This window comes from Aspergillus eucalypticola (assembly GCF_003184535.1).
Source record: "Aspergillus eucalypticola CBS 122712 chromosome Unknown BO83scaffold_3, whole genome shotgun sequence".
NCBI classification, from domain to species: Eukaryota; Fungi; Ascomycota; class Eurotiomycetes; order Eurotiales; family Aspergillaceae; genus Aspergillus; species Aspergillus eucalypticola.
In genome coordinates this window covers 275,047-291,961 of record NW_020290277.1, presented here as the reverse complement: position 1 = coordinate 291,961, position 16,915 = coordinate 275,047, and the positions used below count along the sequence as shown (strand labels likewise).

The following is a 16,915-nucleotide window of genomic DNA, read 5'->3' as shown; positions in this document are numbered from 1 at the left end:
TGGCTGTGTATTCTGCTGCCTGCTCTCGGTCACATTCTGTCCAATAAGCTTCCAAATTTGCGGCCTTCTTTGATCAGGCTGAGACTTGGGTACAAGCGCATCCTACTGCCTTCTATCTTCCCCCTTCTATACCCTCATCCCATTCCATCCTTCACCCCGATTTCGCACATCTGCCCATTAACCATTCTAGCCACCATTTTGTCTCCTCACTAAGCAAATTGAACAACGCTCAGCGGATGCCATGTCGACACCACAATGCTTTCCATACGACCCAGATATTGTCACGCCCTTCGGCTACCGACCGTCTATCGTGGCGGGCGTCATTTTCATGGTCCTGTTTGCAGGCCTCTTTGCCGTCCATGTCTGGCAAGCATTCAAGTATAAGAACCTCTGGCTAGGTCTTGCCTTCTCGCTTGGGGCTTTCGGAGAGTTCACGGGGTGGCTCGCCCGCACAGTAGCTTGGCGCTGTCCATACTCTGTGCGACTGCTGGAGATGCAGCTTGCTGCTCTGATAATGGGTCCGTTAATACCTCAAAATGCTTCTCTACTGATGGGTCACAACTAACCAACTGCCACTACAGCCCCCGCCTTCACGACAGCCGGTATCTATGGTGTTCTCGGTCTATTGATATCCATAGTTGGCCAAGATAAATCCCCTCTCACGCCCAGACAATACCTGATTATTTTCATGACGGTCGATTTTTGGAGTCTTCTTCTTCAGGCTGTCGGTGGTGGTGTTGCTGGTGCTGCCTTCAGCGCACATACCTCTTACTGGCCCGGTACATATACGATGGTAGCAGGAATAATCTGGCAACTTGTCTCAACCTGCGTTTTTACTACATTACTCGAGTACGTGATCTATCGTGCAGTATACCAGATCATGCAAAATCCAGCCCTGCGCAAAATCACTTCTTCCCTAATGATTGCATGCACGTGCATGGTGGCGCGGGGAATCTACCGCAGCATGGAGCTGATGAACGGGTGGGAAGGCTATCTCTTTACGCACGAGATTTACGCAATAATTCTGGATGCCCTGGTCATGTTTATCGCTAGCTTGGCGTTGGCAGTCTGGAATCCTGCTGTGTTGCTCAAGGAGGCTAGGAGGCATCGCAGCACAGAACTTGTGCAGCTTCGTGGGGGCGAAAGCCAAGATGCAAAGAAAGGGCATCATCAGTATCAGCCAGTGCATGAAGACCCTAATTCTGGGTTAATGGGGTAGATCATTTCACTTTCTCTCCGTCTTGGATTTAGCGTTGGCCACCAAGCCTTGCCTTCGAAATTCTATTAGATCTATCAGTAACACCCGAATCTGAGTATGACTACAACTATTATAATCCTCGTTTCTTGACACAAGGCTACGATAGAGGGGTGAAGGAGCCTGCGGGTGGCGAGGCAGTACAACGTCACCAGGCAAGACACTATACGGATTAGAATATCGGAGACCTTATTTGGAGTACACAGACTATAGACTATAAATTTTGCTGCCAGTACAATACTCTATTCCAACATGACCTCGCTACACAACAAACACGTACACAACAACCCTACATGATATATATATATATATATATTGTTGAGACATTCACTCCAGCCACTGAAGTATCAGCTGATTCTTCGTCTTCTCTTCTTCTTGCGTGGTCTTTCACCACCTCTTTGAACTTGAGCCAACCCACCTTCTTGAGATCTAGATAGATCATATATATTAACCTTTTCCCTTGTCATATCTTGTAACGGAGAAGTAAACTGTTACCTATACAATATGCAATACATTCTTACCCTCCTAGTAGAGCAGATACTGCATCATCTAATTATTTCGCCAGTCTGGGATGGTTAGGGCAGGCTACATCTGTCAAACATGGGAACCTCGCAAGCATTGTGAAATTAGCTCATTTGACACGAAGCGCCATATATACTCCCACCTAAAAAATATATTCAAACCCATTATCCCCAACTCAATTCAACAAAGTACAATCATACACAACCCCCAATGGCGCAATATAATCCGTATGATTATACCCCAAGTTCAACGACATAATCTGCCCCACACTAACATTATACGCCGTAGCGTAATCCTGCAACGTGCCATACGTAAACGTAAAGTCCGTCATCGTGCACGCCGAATTATCACAACTCGGGATCTTCACCGTCTGCCCGGTCTCTAGCACATCATAAATACCGGGGTTCAAAGCAGCAATGTAGCCCGTCTGCGCAGTGAAGCTGAGAATCGAATCCGTTGTGATATTGTACCTTTCGTTAGCGATCTTCTGAATCGTATCTCCGGGTAAGATGGTATACACGTGAGGGCCGCCGTAGATGCATGTAGCTGTTGCGTCGGTGTTGTTCGTGCTGAAGCAGGAGTAGTCATCGGGGAAGGTAGCGCGGGCGGGAATTCGGAGGGTCTCGTTCTCGTATAGGAAGTTCGGGTCGGAGAGGACGTTCAGACGGGCGAGGTCGCAGGCACCGACGTTGTACTTGGCGGCTATGGTGTGGATAGTGTCATTGCCTTGCACGGTATAGGTGATGTTGCTGGCTGCGACGTCGAGGTTGAGGACGGAGCCGGTGCTAGGGAGAACTAATTGAGTTGGGTTAGAATATTTTGGGTCCTGGTGGAATTGATTTAGTATAAGTTTGGTGTGGTAGGGTCTCACCGTCGTAATCTACAGTAGCTGGTAGAGCAATGGCATGCCCAAATAATGCTGCTGTTAACAGAAACAGCTTGTTCGGGCTGGGTAACATGATAGCTTGATCGCGTGTAGCGGGGGGATAGAAGGAGTTGTTCTCGGTATAGGAGATTGAATAACTTTTTCGACTACTCTTCACTGCCATGTCGACAGGACCTATTTATACTATTGAAATTACTCAACACCCCACAATTTCCCGAACAGAAAAACCAGCAATCTGAGGGCACGTCATCCAAGCGCACCGGTCATTCCAAAACAACACCTCCAGCATCCGATCTATAGGTTGACTAGCAAATATCAGTCATTGGAACTTGGGGCCCCGGAGAATGGGCTCAACTCTGCATCCAGAGTAGTGCCCACATTGGCAGGGTGCACGCCAATGCTTATGCGCTGTGCTAGCGCCCCACTCTGTCCAATTCTTTGGGCAAAAATCTCGGATCTAATATCCCCATGGGGACATTGCGGGGAAGAGTCGCCTGCACAGATTATGCTCAGATTACACTAGTCACTGTGTTGCATCGCTACTGATGTCGCGGGTATCTCTGCCGAGCCACAAACAAACCTGTCTCGTATTTCTGAACCGGGTCAGTCTCCTGGAGTGTACGATACTTCCCCAGATAGTATACCTTAGTGTCATTTACTGCTCGAGATCATAGCCCGGATAAAGATTGTGCCACAGATAAGTTTGTAGGCATGTAGCTAACGTACTGAAGAAGCCCGGGGGTTCACTGGTGTATCGCGCTTTGATCCTACTACTATGATTCGAAGGTATCCTGTCTTTCGATGAGATACTAAAACTAACACTACTGGATAAATTCATATTGGATAAAAAGAAAACATTCGAATGAAGGAATCTGACATGACATACAGACAAGAAGAGAAGATTTGCCAGAGCAGGTTGAGAAACTATAAAGTATCCAACCAAAAAGAAGGCATACTAGTCCCCAATAAAACATAATCAATATGTATACAGGCCCCAGTCAAGCTGAAGTTTTGAATAGCTGGTCAACATGCGGGAATAAAGAAATAGAAGGATCAGAATGCAGGAGAAGAAAGAACAGCCAGGCCCAGTTTTCTCATAAGCGTTCTAATACACCGGCATCTTGAAAGCAATCAATTCATAGACCCAAGTCTTCATGCCCTCTGGATCATTCACGCACTCCATGGTGGTGCCATTGTTTTTCCACAGAGGTCGAAGAGGCCATGCGCAGAGCTTCTGCTCTTCGCCTTCATGCTCACCCTGCAGCACCGTTGCGTTGAGCATTTCAGGGAAGACTCCATCCTCAACCCATTGGATCATAGTCTCCAACGTCTTCTGTGGCCAAGGTCTATTGGGCTGGGAGTCATCCGGGCCACAGTGTGCCGCACCGGGAACAAGGAAAAGGCGATACCAATCACCCAAAGCGGCGTAGCTTGCGTTCGATGACATGTTAGGGTACATAATACGACGGACAGACTCGTAGTAATGCACAAACGATGCAGTGGGAACAGTGTAATCAGATTCACCATGGTAGTGAAGCACCTTACCGCCCGCTTCGGAGTAGGGGGACAGATCGGGGTAAGTTGCCTGAAGAGTGTCGTCGTATTTCTGCCAGCCGATGCGGACCCATTCCTTCAGGTTGTCATAAGTGACGTTCTTGAGCGTAGGCATCTCAGTGGCATTGAGGAGATTAATGTATTTCGCCACCCATTCACTGTTTGATTCGGTAATATCGAGGGTCCAAGAGCCGGTATCGTAGTCGTAGTGGGTCTCCGCGTCGGAGAAAGCCGCACTTGGCTGGTAGGAGAAGTAGACTTGCTTCCCCTTCGTATCGTGCATTCCCCGCATGATTTCTTTTGCGACTTCCACACCTTGGGCAGAAACAGTGCCGTTCTGGGCGGGGAGCGCATATGTCTCCGATCGCTTTCTTCTCTTGTAGGTTGTCAAAGAGGAAGCTCCACAACTGTACGGTTCGCCGATCGTGCTGTTAGCGTCGAAGTGAAGCTTGCAGAGGTCCGTTCGCGAAACAACACCATCCTTCTTGCCGTCAAGGGCATCACAAGCCTTGATTGTTTCGTTTACAATCTTCTCAAGCTCACAAGGAGGGGGATAGTAGTCCAAAGTTTGCTCGACAACGGGTGACCAAATGTGCTGCATTTGTTGGAAAGTGAACCGGAAGCCAGGGGCACCTGTCACAGCCCCGCCAAAGTCCTCTGCAAACCGTTGGATCTAACTGAAGCCATCACGGCCACCCTCAGAGCAACCTTGGTAATAAGAGTAGATGGAGGAGGTATTGAAGAACTTCTTGGTAAGCTCTTTCCCGATGACGGTCAGCTCATGGATAGCCTGATAACCGAACATGTAGACCGTTTCGTAATTGAGGGTGCCATTGGCTAGAAGCCACACATCGTCCGAGCCATTCTCAAATCCACCAAATCCACCGTCAGTTGTGCCCGCCACAGCACCGTACATGACACCCCCGGGCAAGGAAGTGCTTCCCAATGTGATGTCATATCCACTGCCACCCGTTGACAGGTAACGGTTGGCAAACTTCGACGGAGCGGGCATCCAGTAGCTAACCACCACCCGGTCATCCCGGCCCAAGTGGGAGTAGGCAAAGGTCACATTGCAGTAGTCGAACGTGGCGCCCGGCCAATAGACTTGGTCTGTGCTCGACATGTTGTAGGCTGCCGCTGCACTCACAGAAGACCTGTCAATTGAGACGCCAGGATATACGCTGTCGTCCGGCAATGAGTTTCGAGCGAAGGAAACTGTACACACATCTTGCAATGTGGTGGCTTGAACCGTTCCCGTCATGGCAAGGGCCGCCGCCCAGAGATGGTGAGATCTCATCACGCACTTGAAGAACAATACTCAAAAGGGAAAACTGAAAAAAAATCAGGAGAAACTGAAATTGAACATTGCAACCTCTGTAGGTCTGTCAGCCCATCTTCAATACCCTCTAAATACTAGACTATATATTAGACTGTTACAAAAGACAATTATTCCATCCACTACTTCCCGTGTCATGATGCGTCCCGGATGTCGCAAAGTCCCGACGGTCTTGTATACTAGGTTAACTCCACTCCCGTCCCCGCAGACCCAAATGAATTGAGGGTTCTGAATGTGAAGGACTTTGTATGTGATAATCTAAACTCGTAGCCGGACGTCTTGGCATGCATACCAGTAACTCCGAGGTCGTAGTATTTGTAGAGTGGGACTCGCAAGGTCACCCCATCTTCGGTCACGTTCAAGGGAACGAATCATCGTCTGGATTTAGCGAAATTAAGCTCGGCCCATTGATGAAGTCCGTATATCGGATGGCAGTTTTGATGCCTGCTTAATGCCGACAGGGACCAGTGGGACGTTCCACATTTTCGCAAAGTGGCTCCTTTCCAGGTTAAGCCTATCATACGAAGGGAAACGATCGACGTCGGAGCGGGTCTGCTTGATAAGATCAAGACCGAGATGATCGATCTCGAATCTGATTCGGCATCAACCAGATACTATACTGTATCAGTTAACTCACATGCGAGGGCTCAGTCTCAGGGTTTTCCTGAACGAGCCTCAATAGCTCCGAGCGCGTCGCAACCGGTAGTCTACATAGTGCGTATCCTCCGCATCTCCCGTCTACGTAATCCCGCTGGGTCCACCGAAGGTACTCCGCAACTCTGCAGACATCGTTTCGGACTAAGTATGCTCGACGCTCGAACCCAGTATTACACTCCTGACTCCCTCCCCAGAAATATCTCGTCTCGGGGTTAGCTGATTTCAATACTATCTAGGTCCACTTCATCTTTGATTCAGACATCTTCGTAAATATCGGAATCTGTGAGGACGATGTATGGCGGTAAAAATGGCGCATGCGTACTGTTGGCAGCGTGTGTGCCGATCACCGGTACAATTATTGGGAACGGAAAATGGAGCAGGTTCTGAATATTCCATCGTTCGTCTAGAACGAGATAGGGGGTAGACAGGACGATCCTTTATTTAATCTGCTGTCATGAGCCATTGAACTCTGTCAATTCACATCCCATTCGCTCTTTTCCATTCCGATCAGTCATTTGCATCTTTTTCATATTCTGTCATTCAATTTAATGCATTTGCATACCATCCTGGCAGCGGGCTGGCTCGCAGCCAGCACCGCCTATGCCGGGCTTTCCTCTCCTTCTACGCAAGCATGTGCAGGCAACACACCGCAAACCCGTAATCAGTGGTGCGATTTTGACATTCACACTGACTACTATACCGAAGCTCCAGACACCGGAGTAGTTCGTGAATATTGGTTGGAGCTGGGAAACACCACCGCTGCTCCAGACGGCGTCCCTCGCAACATCCTGACCATCAACGGAACATCACCAGGACCTACTATATACGCCAATTGGGGTGACTGGGTCCGAGTTCATGTCTACAATGGTCTGGAAAACAACGGAACCAGCATTCATTGGCACGGTGTCCGCCAAAACCACACCAACCCTCAAGACGGCACAAACTCCATTACCCAATGTCCCACGCCCCCTGGAGGATCCATCACTTACGAATGGCGCGCCACGCAGTACGGCACAACCTACTACCACTCTCACTTTGCTCTGCAAGCATGGGATGGCATCTACGGTGCTATTGTGATTAACGGACCTGCCAGTTCGAACTACGATGTCGACGCTGGCGTGCTTTGGCTCATGGACTGGTCACACCGCACGGCCGACCAGATGTATTCCACCGCTGAAACAGATGGCGAGCCCAAGATGACTACTGCTTTGATCAATGGAACGAACATTTGGGTCAAGGAGAACAACGAAACTGTTGGCGAGCGCTTCCTCATGAATGTGACTGCTGGCCAGTCTTACCGCCTTCGACTTGTCAACGGTGGAATGAGCAACTTGTTCCGATTCATGATCGATGATCACACCTTGACCGTCATTGCGGCGGATTTCGTCCCCATCGAGCCTTACAACACGACATCTCTTAACATCGGTGTTGGTAAGACATTCCGCTCCATAGCAATCGAAGAAAAACTTACTAAGACCCGCAGGACAACGGTACGATGTAATCGTCACGGCGAACCAAGCCCACGCCGGGTCCGACTTCTGGATGCGCGCCATTCCCCAGGAGGCCTGTGCCGAGATTGTAAATACCGACATCAAAGGAATCTTCCACTACGAGCAGCCTAATACCGTTGTGGTGACTCCCACAACAACAGCATACAACTACACTGACAGCTGCTACGACGAGCCGTTGAGTAGCACGGTGCCGGTGGTTGCTATCGACGCGTCTGGCGTCGGCTTCACAAGCCACAACGAGGCGAACGTCATCATGAACAGTGCAGGCTTGTACAAGTGGTACATGGGCCCGACCACGTTCAAGGCAGAATGGAACAACCCGACCCTGCTCCAGATCGCTAACGGCAACACTTCATGGACTAACACATCCCACGTTGTTGAGGTCGAAGGCAACGGTAAATGGGTGATTGTCGACATTGAAATGGCCATCAATGTTCCTCATCCTATTCATCTTCACGTATGTTCTTCTGATCCTCGAAACTGCTCGCTTTACTTGTATTGCTAACATAAATCCCAACAGGGACACGACTTCTTCATCCTCGCCCAGGGCGATGGAAGTTACACGTCGAACACAACTCTGAATACCTACAATCCACCCCGTCGTGACACGGCTATGCTACCCGCCCTCGGTTATCTGGTTATCGCATTCAAGACTGATAACCCTGGCGCGTGGCTGCTGCATTGCCATATTGGCTGGCACCAATCGGAGGGTTTCGCGATGCAATTCGTGGAGAGCATGTCTCAGCTCGAGCCTATGATTGATACTTCTGCGCTCGAGAAGAACTGTGCTGCCTGGGATAAATATGCGGCTGCTAACAGCATTGAGGAGGATGATTCTGGCATTTAATCGGGATGAGTTGTCCAGGTGGATGCATAAAAAAGTTTTTCTTCACAGCGCTTTCCGAATACCACATGTTTCATTAACTTAACTGAGGCTCGGGTGGGAATATTGGGAGTTGTATAGGAATACCTAGTTTTGCATGTACAAGAGCTTGTTACTCTGCAGTTTATTTTGCTGTCCAGACCGCCTATATCCGATCCTCAATTCACTCTCATAATCTGATCCTCACCACGGGACGGAAATCATTCATGTGGGTCGCTTTCATATTGCTTTGCTTCTACTGGAGAACTTCAAAGGTAAGCCAGGTTTCGAATATTCCATGGTAAACAGATCCTTTCTCTCGGGTGGACGGAAATTAGGCGGGAGCTGGATCTCAAAGTTTCTGAACAAGTATGCCATGACAATTGTGACCTCGGCGTATGCGACACTACACATCAGACTTTAGTGATATCGCATAAGGTACTAGTGGGGAGCGAACGGGAGAACATACTTTTGACCAATGCACATTCGAGCGCCCTTGGAGAATGTACAAAGATACTGCTCCAGGGACTTCGCTCCCGGCTGAAGCCAACGGTCGGGATTGAAGGCGCGGGCGTCGGGACCCCAAATCTCTTCGCTGGTATGCATTGTGTGGGCTGACATGGAGACAATAGTCTGCAGGGAGTCAGTAAGAAGATGTGCATTTTATTACCTGGTACAAAACTTACGCCGGGCGGGATGACCTGTCCTTCAACGAATGGCTCGCCGAGGTTATGGGGTACGACTCTCGGCAGGCGTCCAGGCACCGGCATGGCGATTCTGAGAGACTCCTTGACACAGGCAGTCTAACGGGTGGTTAGCGAGGGGATTAGCTTTGTGTGTTGGAGGTGTTTATACGTACCAAGTAAGGGATCTTTTCTAGTTCCTGAAGTTGAGCCGTCGGAGAATCATCCACGCTGATGTTCGCTGCTCGAAGAGCATCTGCTAACTTGGAATAAATAGTTGGGTTCGAGATTATATGCATAAAACCAGCAGTGAGAGTTGATGCTGTAGTGTCAGCTCCTGCAATCAGGATGTCAAGTGCCTCGATGACCTTGTAGTCGTGTGGCAGGGAAGATAGAATTTCGAATACAACAGGGTGAGTTGTCGTATTTCCGCGCACCTCATAATGTTCTACACAGCTTTCGGCAAACTAAGTAAACAACCCATGACATTAGCATAAAATGGTTGACTGGCAGAAACATACTAGCTCAGAACCTACCTTTAACATTTTGAGGACATTGACGATATTGGGATCCACCAGTCCAATGACATTCATGGGGACAACCCCCAAGGCTTTCCGAGCGATTGGCCACTCCTGCATCTTCCATATGCTTCGCGCAACGGCGTCGAAGGCGACTAGGAACCAAGACTGAAAAGTAGTTTCGCTCTCTTCTAGCATGTTTGCTGATTTCGCAAAGGCGAATTCCATGATAACCTCAGTTGTAAGGCATCTTCCGATTCCAATATGTCAGCTGTGCCCATGTCTTCGGTTATCTGGGATAGGGATGCGATGGTAAAGTTCCGATCAGAGGAACTTCATCAAGATACTTACCTAAAAGCATCATACACATTGACCGTGTGGCTATTCTCAAGTCGCCGGATCTTATTCATCAAAATCTCCGCCTTCTCATGGATGATGGGTTCGAGTTTGAAGACACCTGCTCGGGAGAAGAAGGGATTCAGTAGTCGTCGGCGCTCTTTATGCATTCCTGCATCGATCTCGGTAAAGACTGTATGGGGTGTGTTGAAAGCTTCATAGAACTCTGCATGCTTCGGGAACGGCTTGCTTTGACTATATATGACCTTGTACTTGTGAACATCGGTAATATGTAGCTCGTTCGGACCAATGCGTAGCGCTTGCGTTTCTATCCGAGATTAGAGATATTCCGACTTAGCACTACCTAACACCCAAACTTCATGCAATATCATGAAAGGCCGCGAAGATTAGGTGCAACTCACGATACTTCTTGTGAAGCTCTTCGAGGTCCTCTTCGGGAAAGCCACGGTCGGTCACTCTGTAGATCCAGTGTCGCGATGAAGCAGCCTCGGGAGGACCGCGAAAGCGTGACAACGGATGCCAGTTGCGATGATATAAGCGTTTGACGAATGCGACAATGATTAGTGTGGCTACGGCGGCTGTACAAATGATACCGAGCCCTTTGGATGCGGGTGCTTCTGCCACCTGCTCCATTAAGTGTTTGTACATACTGGCCATATCGGTCCACGTCAGTTGAACCGCCTGAGGCATCGTGGCTTCCTCATAGGTTCTATTTTTCGATAGTGCAAGACCAGGGCTCACCACGAATTTATATAAACGGCATATTGTGTGATAGATCCTACAGTTGGTGAAAGGGTGGATTGTCTTTGCATTACTCAGCGGAGATAACCCATGATGCAGACTCCGCTCGGCTTGTTGTTCTGGTATTTTGTCCGCATCCCTAGTCTCAATGGTGGAGCTGCGGATAAAGTAAAGACCCTGTATACCAACCAATCAGGCTACAGTAATTATTCTACCTCAATTGTAGAGAGCTGGAGCTAAGTACTGAATTAATAACATATTCAATAAGATGTCAAACTGCGGGGTTTGTTAACAACAGTGACCCGGCCTAAACACCGGTATCCGCTTACTGACTGTTCCCTGTAACTAAATGGTTGCCATCAACAATGCCCGCAACCAATTTGCAGGGTTCCCGTCCGCGCCGAACTCAAGCTATTCTGTGCCTGGCAGAGAGCCGTCTGGTGAGCACTAACCCAACTACTGGGGGCCTATGGCACCAGAGCCGTTGGATGCAAAATCCAGTTTATCCTACTTTAGAAGACCCACAGACACGTTTGACCTTACAGCACGTCTTTTTTGTCATGCAAGTGCATATACTAGGCAGGCGCCACGAATGTGATGGAGTGTATGTCTGCATAACTCAAGGCGTGGTGGAGATTGGTCCTCATATAACACAGAAGTTCAGGACAGGACACGTATCTTATCGAGCCGTTTCTCTTAGTCTGTAGCTTTGGGCCGCATCCACTCACGCCACCGTAAAGAGAGTTCCTACAGATAGTACCTGCAGTAGATTTGCTAGCTCGTACTTGATTTTGTCACCGCAGGCTGGGGCGTGATGAGCCGGGTGAACTTTAGGAAACGGAAAGTGATGAGACGATCAGAAGTTCTTCAGGCCCGACCCCGCTTGACGCTAAAAGAAAAGCAGGATTACAGACCGATCGACCCACCACATAAATACTTCTAGCAGCCAAAGCCGAAGAGTAACTACTTGGTGCTGGGAAATTATAGACCTTTCATAACCCAGTGTGTGCGCACGCACAGACAAGCGAAGTGACCGGCTCATTCCGCGGAAATCTTGTTCGCACATGTTGAAATAGCTTAGGCAGTAGGGCTAAGTAATTGTTCCGCTCGGACTACAATCTCCCCCACCCACAATGCTCTTTCACGACAGTTGAGCTCCTCATTGATAGGTATGGAGGCACGCTGACATCAAGTGATTGGCCGACATATCATTTGGGTTCATTTCCTTATACTGAACTAAAAGCCTTACATTCCGCTCGGATGTCCTGCAGCAGATTCACAAAATTGTGGTTACATGTCTATCCAACCGTTAGAGGGCTAAATGGTCTTGGCTCCTGCCATCCCGATATTATGGGCTGGCGACTTCGGGCGGTTACAGTACTACGTAAGTCATTTATTCTAACCACTATCCTCGTGGTTAGTTATGATATTCATACTTTAGCTGTCCTTCTTGCATGAACACCTACCTAACTTTAGAAATGTCCAGTTTTCACACATGAAACAGAAACCTGACACGATGGCAACCATACTCTTTAGGGAGAAGCGAGAAGTACGATTCACTGATATATATTTGCTAACCGGCGCGCATATTTGCGAGACATCAAAAGCCAAAACACAGTCAATAGTGTACAATAGGCGGGATAGATAAGAACTTAGAACTTGGAGAAGTTATACTTCTTGTTCGGACTTTCCAAGCTTGAGTGGGCATGTATATCGGTAACGGGCTATCTCGGCACACATTTAATGCGGGCACTTGGGGATGTCGCGCTGCTAGTCCCCGATGGTCTTGAGAGAAGGAAAATCCGAAGATCCTTTGGTCTGAGGAATAAGTTCGGGGAATATATAACGCTGACTAACTGCTGTTGCTCACTGGATGGCCTCAGGAGCCAGTTCAACCATAAAGATGACGAATTGGGTTTACACCCAAAGCAAATCCCACTGTTTCTAATGGCATAAATACAAACGACATCGGCGAACCTTCAACAATAGACGACGTCCTAGCTTCACATTCTACTGATGGTTGCCCCAGTTTATCGGCGACTCTCTATTTTCCCAACCATCTACTCAGTGCTTATCTGCGCTGCAACTCGATCTCCTCGCTGCGATTATTGACCCTTAGGTAGTTCTTGCGATTATTCAATAACCTGCTAATGAGGGCCTTGATATACATCTACAAGAAGAACCTACCGATGTACAAATAGGACGATATTCACCATACACTCTTCGCACTTGTGGAGATTCTTGTACCCGATGACGTGTGTCACGGGGCGTTCTAGGCCCAAAATGTACCGCGTTTATGCCGTCCTCTCCGTTACAAATGTGGAATTATGATTGTGCTAGGATACGCGACTCGTATTTCGAGCATAATGGGAGAATCGCATTCACCACGCTGTGGGTGCCGCTGATCTAAGACTTCAATCTGAAAGCGCGCTTTCCGCTGGTACTAAGGGTTGGCAGCAAGGAAATTCTGCAGCTAACAAACAACTGTAAAATACTGCCCAAAGCCACTTGCACCAGTCGTGGATGCTGCCGTGAAGATAACAATTCGGACTTTCCTAATTATGGCAGCACTTCGTGGCCTATTCCAGTTAGAAACCCAAGCTCCACACACATTTCTGAGATAGCACCGGACTCAAATTCCCTTATATCAACTTTACGCCGACAAAGTGAAGTGGGCGAGATTATTGATTCCATGTTGTCATGTATCGAAAGGCCGTTACGAGGCGCCCGAATGCGACACGACTCAGTTGGGTTTATATTCTGATCCACATCAAGTGAGAACAACTAACAGACACATCTATATGACCAAGTGTTGTGGGCCTGTGTTGCCAGCTCGTCAATATGATACATACTTTCTCTCTTGTGTTGGCAACTGCATGTGCTTAGCGCATTATGCGGTAAATGTAGATATTTCTGTGGCATGCAGAATCGGAGGTAATTCACACCACCGTTGCTCATAACCGACTTATGAATGCCTGTGAAGCATAAATGATTTCACAAAAAGCGGGGTCATTCCTCAGATCGAGGTCATGTTACACACTTTGGCCAGAGCACGGAAACTAACGCGTGGTGGCTGGCTAGCAATAGACCCACTGATACCAGTTACTTCTCTATCATGCTGAGCTCAATGGCTAAAACGTGCATGGCATGTTATCTTGTGCTTGCTTGTTGCTCATCTGCTCAGGGACATGTGGTGTGCCAGGAAGCGGGTGAAGGCGCGTGTCTGGGTCCGAGCTTGACAGCTGTCTCCACCCTAATAAGGAGTCGTGTCTCTCGAATCAGCCATTCAGAAATGACCCAGTACCGATTTGTCTATTACAGAGCTTATTGCTCCTCCTAAATTTATCAGGGCGATCATTCTGTTAGCTCCTAAGGGGTTTATTCTTGTTTCGTGTATACGTGTGCATTTAGGCTGCCCCGTTCGATTGAAATTTCTAGGGCTCTGCTAGGTAGCCCGAGAGTCGAACTTCCGGTATCCGTTGCGGGCCTCGAGGCATCCGGCCACCGAGTTGCATATCGCCCTCGTCTGGAATTATCATTGCCCCTCTCACATTATTAACTGGTGTTTCCTATTGGGCTGGCACGCGGGACGCGGACGGACCGTAACACAGCGTGCAGATCGCCTCTCCACTCTATCTGCAGCTCAGCGTCCAATCGATGCCATCAGCTGCAAGTCTGCCGTTTGATTCTCAACAGCCTCTTCACAGCCTTCTCAATTTTGGTTTTGGGTTTAACGGAAAGTGAAGAGAACAAGGAGTACTTAAGTCAACCAGAGGACTAGCAAGTGGACGAGTTTGAAACAACAGAAGGAATCATGAATGCTGGTGCTAACAGGAGGAGCCAGGCGCATATGCCGCATCATCGCGGCACTATCAACTAGCATCGTCCGCCCCATCGCCTAGGTTTAGTGGCAACGTATGTCCGACACTTACCCCGCTTCTATCTTCATGTTGTTGCCCGCACCTCCTGCTTGATACGGCGTCGTGACGCCAGTATGTTCGCGATTGCAGCTCAGGTGCAACCGACCCGAAGACTTATAATCGCCCCTCACCCCGGCCCCCCAGCATGCATGACAACCAAATCAAAGCCTTCATTTGAGACATCATGCCTACCGTTCTGGCTCTTGTTGGGATATCGTACCTCGCGTACACCATTTGTGCTGCCATCTGGAACATCTACTTACATCCGCTCCGTCGGATCCCCGGACCAAAGCTATGGCTGGCTTTTCCCATCTTGCGCTACATCTCAAACATGAGAGGAGTACTAGATAGGGACATGCGAGCACTCCACAAGAGGTACGGTGGGGTCGTCCGCTTCACCCCGAATGAGGTTTCCTTCATCACCACTCAGGCATGGAAAGACATTTACGGCCACGGACATCGGCAGTTGCCCAAGGTATCAGGGTCAGCGAGCAATCCTAAGGACATTATCAGTGCAAATGACTCCGATCATACTCGATTTCGCAAGGCGATATCCCATGCTTTCTCCGCTAAGGGCCTTCAAGCCCAAGAACCGTTCATCATGGAGTACGTCGACAAGCTTATCAATAAGCTGCACAGCATGGCTGAGTCAGAAGTAGCCGTGGATATGGCGAAGTGGTACAACCTTACAACATTCGACCTGATTGGAGACCTCGCGTTTGGACAGTCATTCGGAGGACTGGACTCAAAAGAGTACCACTACTGGGTATCGACTATCTTTGAGTTCATTAAGGCCATAGCATTCGCTAGGTTCAAAGATGATTATCCGATGGTGTTCAACGCCCTGAAGCGCTTCCTACCAAAACACCTCCTGGAGGCGAAAAGAAGACAGGATGAATATAGCTGGAATACAGTACAGACACGGTTGCACGATCAGACAGACCGTGGCCAAGCGGACTTCATGCAGTCCATGCTTCGTCACCGCGGCGACAAGGACGGGCTGACTGATGAGGAACTCGCAGCCAATGCAAGCATCCTTGTCATTGCTGGCAGTGAGACCACAGCAACACTTCTGTCGGGGCTGACGTACTGGTTGCTACAACACCCTAAGGAAATGGAGAAAGTCAAGTTCGAAGTGCGATCTGTCATGAAGACTGAGGAAGATATCACCGTCAACAATGCTACAGCTAAGCTTCCGTACATGTTGGCATGTATCGATGAGGCGTTTCGCATGTACCCACCTGTTGCGGGCCATTTGCAGCGATACATACCAGACCAGCCTACTGAAATTTCGGGATATCTCCTCCCCAAAGAGGCAAGTCCCACTCAGAAAAGTGAAATAAACAATGCTAATACCTTTCAGACCAGAGTATCTGTTCATCAGTCTGCTGCATACTGGTCATCTCTTAATTTCTATAAACCCGAAGAATTTATTCCCGAACGTTGGTTGCCTGAATCGAAGAATGATCCGTCGTCGCCGTTCTATCATGATAATCGGGAAATTTTGCAGCCATTCTCAATTGGTCCCCGCAATTGTATAGGTCGGAACTTGGCTTATGCAGAAATGCGTGTGATTTTTGCCAGAGTACTATGGAACTTTGACATCGAATTGTGTGAGGAGAGTCGGGAGTGGCATAATCAGAAGTCATACAACCTGTGGGCGAAACCTCCACTTATGTGCAAGCTCAAGGCTAGGGTTTATTAATGCTCTCACTTGAATTTGCCTGTGGTGTTCAAGAAGAAGCCTTTCGCTCATGACCATCGATTGCTTGATAGGGGTCTGGTATATAGCAAAGTATCATTTGATTTCAATTCGATGTTTCACCTAACGACTTGTGGTTGACCACCAAAATTGGTGATTATGAGCCCGCCCGTACTCTTCCCTGAAGCTCAACTCGACTCCTGCAAGGAGTATCAACACGATATCTTGCCGTTATGGTCCAGAGCCATGCCCTGAACTCTGTATAGGGTGGTCCATGCAGATCCGGGGTAAGCTACCCCGAGCCCTCCCCGCCCCCGCAAATGCGGGGTGACGGACATCCTCCGATATTTAAGCGCCGTTCTTTTCTTCGCTTGAAGGATAGTACCTCTGGATCTCCCTCCATTGCACTGC

The 16,915-nt window shown here is 48.7% G+C and overlaps 6 protein-coding genes across 6 annotated transcripts; 3 read left to right on the top strand and 3 right to left on the bottom strand.

The window, feature by feature from the left end:
• Positions 1-24: 24 nt before the first annotated feature.
• BO83DRAFT_374880 (RTA1 domain-containing protein) lies at positions 25-1,438 on the top strand. The gene is made up of 2 exons (XM_025530315.1): positions 25-518; positions 582-1,438. The coding sequence occupies exons 1-2, from the start codon at positions 242-244 to the stop codon at positions 1,217-1,219; spliced, it is 915 nt and encodes a 304-aa protein (XP_025392032.1). The 5' UTR covers positions 25-241; the 3' UTR covers positions 1,220-1,438.
• Positions 1,439-1,952: 514 nt separating this feature from the next.
• Positions 1,953-2,736, bottom strand: BO83DRAFT_454072 (uncharacterized protein; the record flags this gene model as incomplete). Its single annotated transcript, XM_025536940.1, has 2 exons — positions 1,953-2,572; positions 2,649-2,736. The coding sequence occupies 2 exons, from the start codon at positions 2,734-2,736 to the stop codon at positions 1,953-1,955; spliced, it is 708 nt and encodes a 235-aa protein (XP_025392031.1).
• An 877-nt stretch (positions 2,737-3,613) lies between these two features.
• BO83DRAFT_374878 (tannase and feruloyl esterase) lies at positions 3,614-5,134 on the bottom strand. The gene has a single exon (XM_025530314.1). It carries the CDS (start codon positions 4,816-4,818, stop codon positions 3,769-3,771), a length of 1,050 nt encoding a protein of 349 aa, XP_025392030.1. The 5' UTR covers positions 4,819-5,134; the 3' UTR covers positions 3,614-3,768.
• Positions 5,135-6,758: 1,624 nt separating this feature from the next.
• On the top strand, positions 6,759-8,661 carry BO83DRAFT_454064 (multicopper oxidase; the record flags this gene model as incomplete). The annotated part of the gene is made up of 3 exons (XM_025536939.1): positions 6,759-7,641; positions 7,694-8,178; positions 8,242-8,661. The coding sequence occupies 3 exons, from the start codon at positions 6,759-6,761 to the stop codon at positions 8,566-8,568; spliced, it is 1,695 nt and encodes a 564-aa protein (XP_025392029.1). The 3' UTR covers positions 8,569-8,661.
• An 87-nt stretch (positions 8,662-8,748) lies between these two features.
• Positions 8,749-10,831, bottom strand: BO83DRAFT_330217 (cytochrome P450; the record flags this gene model as incomplete). Its single annotated transcript, XM_025528228.1, has 7 exons — positions 8,749-8,989; positions 9,053-9,216; positions 9,270-9,386; positions 9,443-9,733; positions 9,803-10,034; positions 10,136-10,448; positions 10,543-10,831. The coding sequence occupies 7 exons, from the start codon at positions 10,829-10,831 to the stop codon at positions 8,824-8,826; spliced, it is 1,572 nt and encodes a 523-aa protein (XP_025392028.1). The 3' UTR covers positions 8,749-8,823.
• Positions 10,832-14,937: 4,106 nt separating this feature from the next.
• BO83DRAFT_454056 (cytochrome P450) lies at positions 14,938-16,585 on the top strand. Its single transcript, XM_025536938.1, has one exon. It carries the CDS (start codon positions 14,987-14,989, stop codon positions 16,505-16,507), a length of 1,521 nt encoding a protein of 506 aa, XP_025392027.1. The 5' UTR covers positions 14,938-14,986; the 3' UTR covers positions 16,508-16,585.
• The last annotated feature ends 330 nt before the right edge of the window (positions 16,586-16,915 follow it).

What these genes read in the sequence shown, in the direction of transcription:
- BO83DRAFT_374880 (XM_025530315.1), top strand. Translation starts at nt 242, where the DNA reads ATGTCGACACCACAATGCTTTCCATACGACCCAGATATTGTCACGCCC. An exon ending in GCTTGCTGCTCTGATAATGG is followed by an intron (nt 519 to 581) that starts GTCCGTTAATAC and finishes CTGCCACTACAG; the next exon opens with CCCCCGCCTTCACGACAGCC.
- BO83DRAFT_374878 (XM_025530314.1), bottom strand. Translation starts at nt 4,818, where the DNA reads ATGCAGCACATTTGGTCACCCGTTGTCGAGCAAACTTTGGACTACTAT.
- BO83DRAFT_454056 (XM_025536938.1), top strand. Translation starts at nt 14,987, where the DNA reads ATGCCTACCGTTCTGGCTCTTGTTGGGATATCGTACCTCGCGTACACC.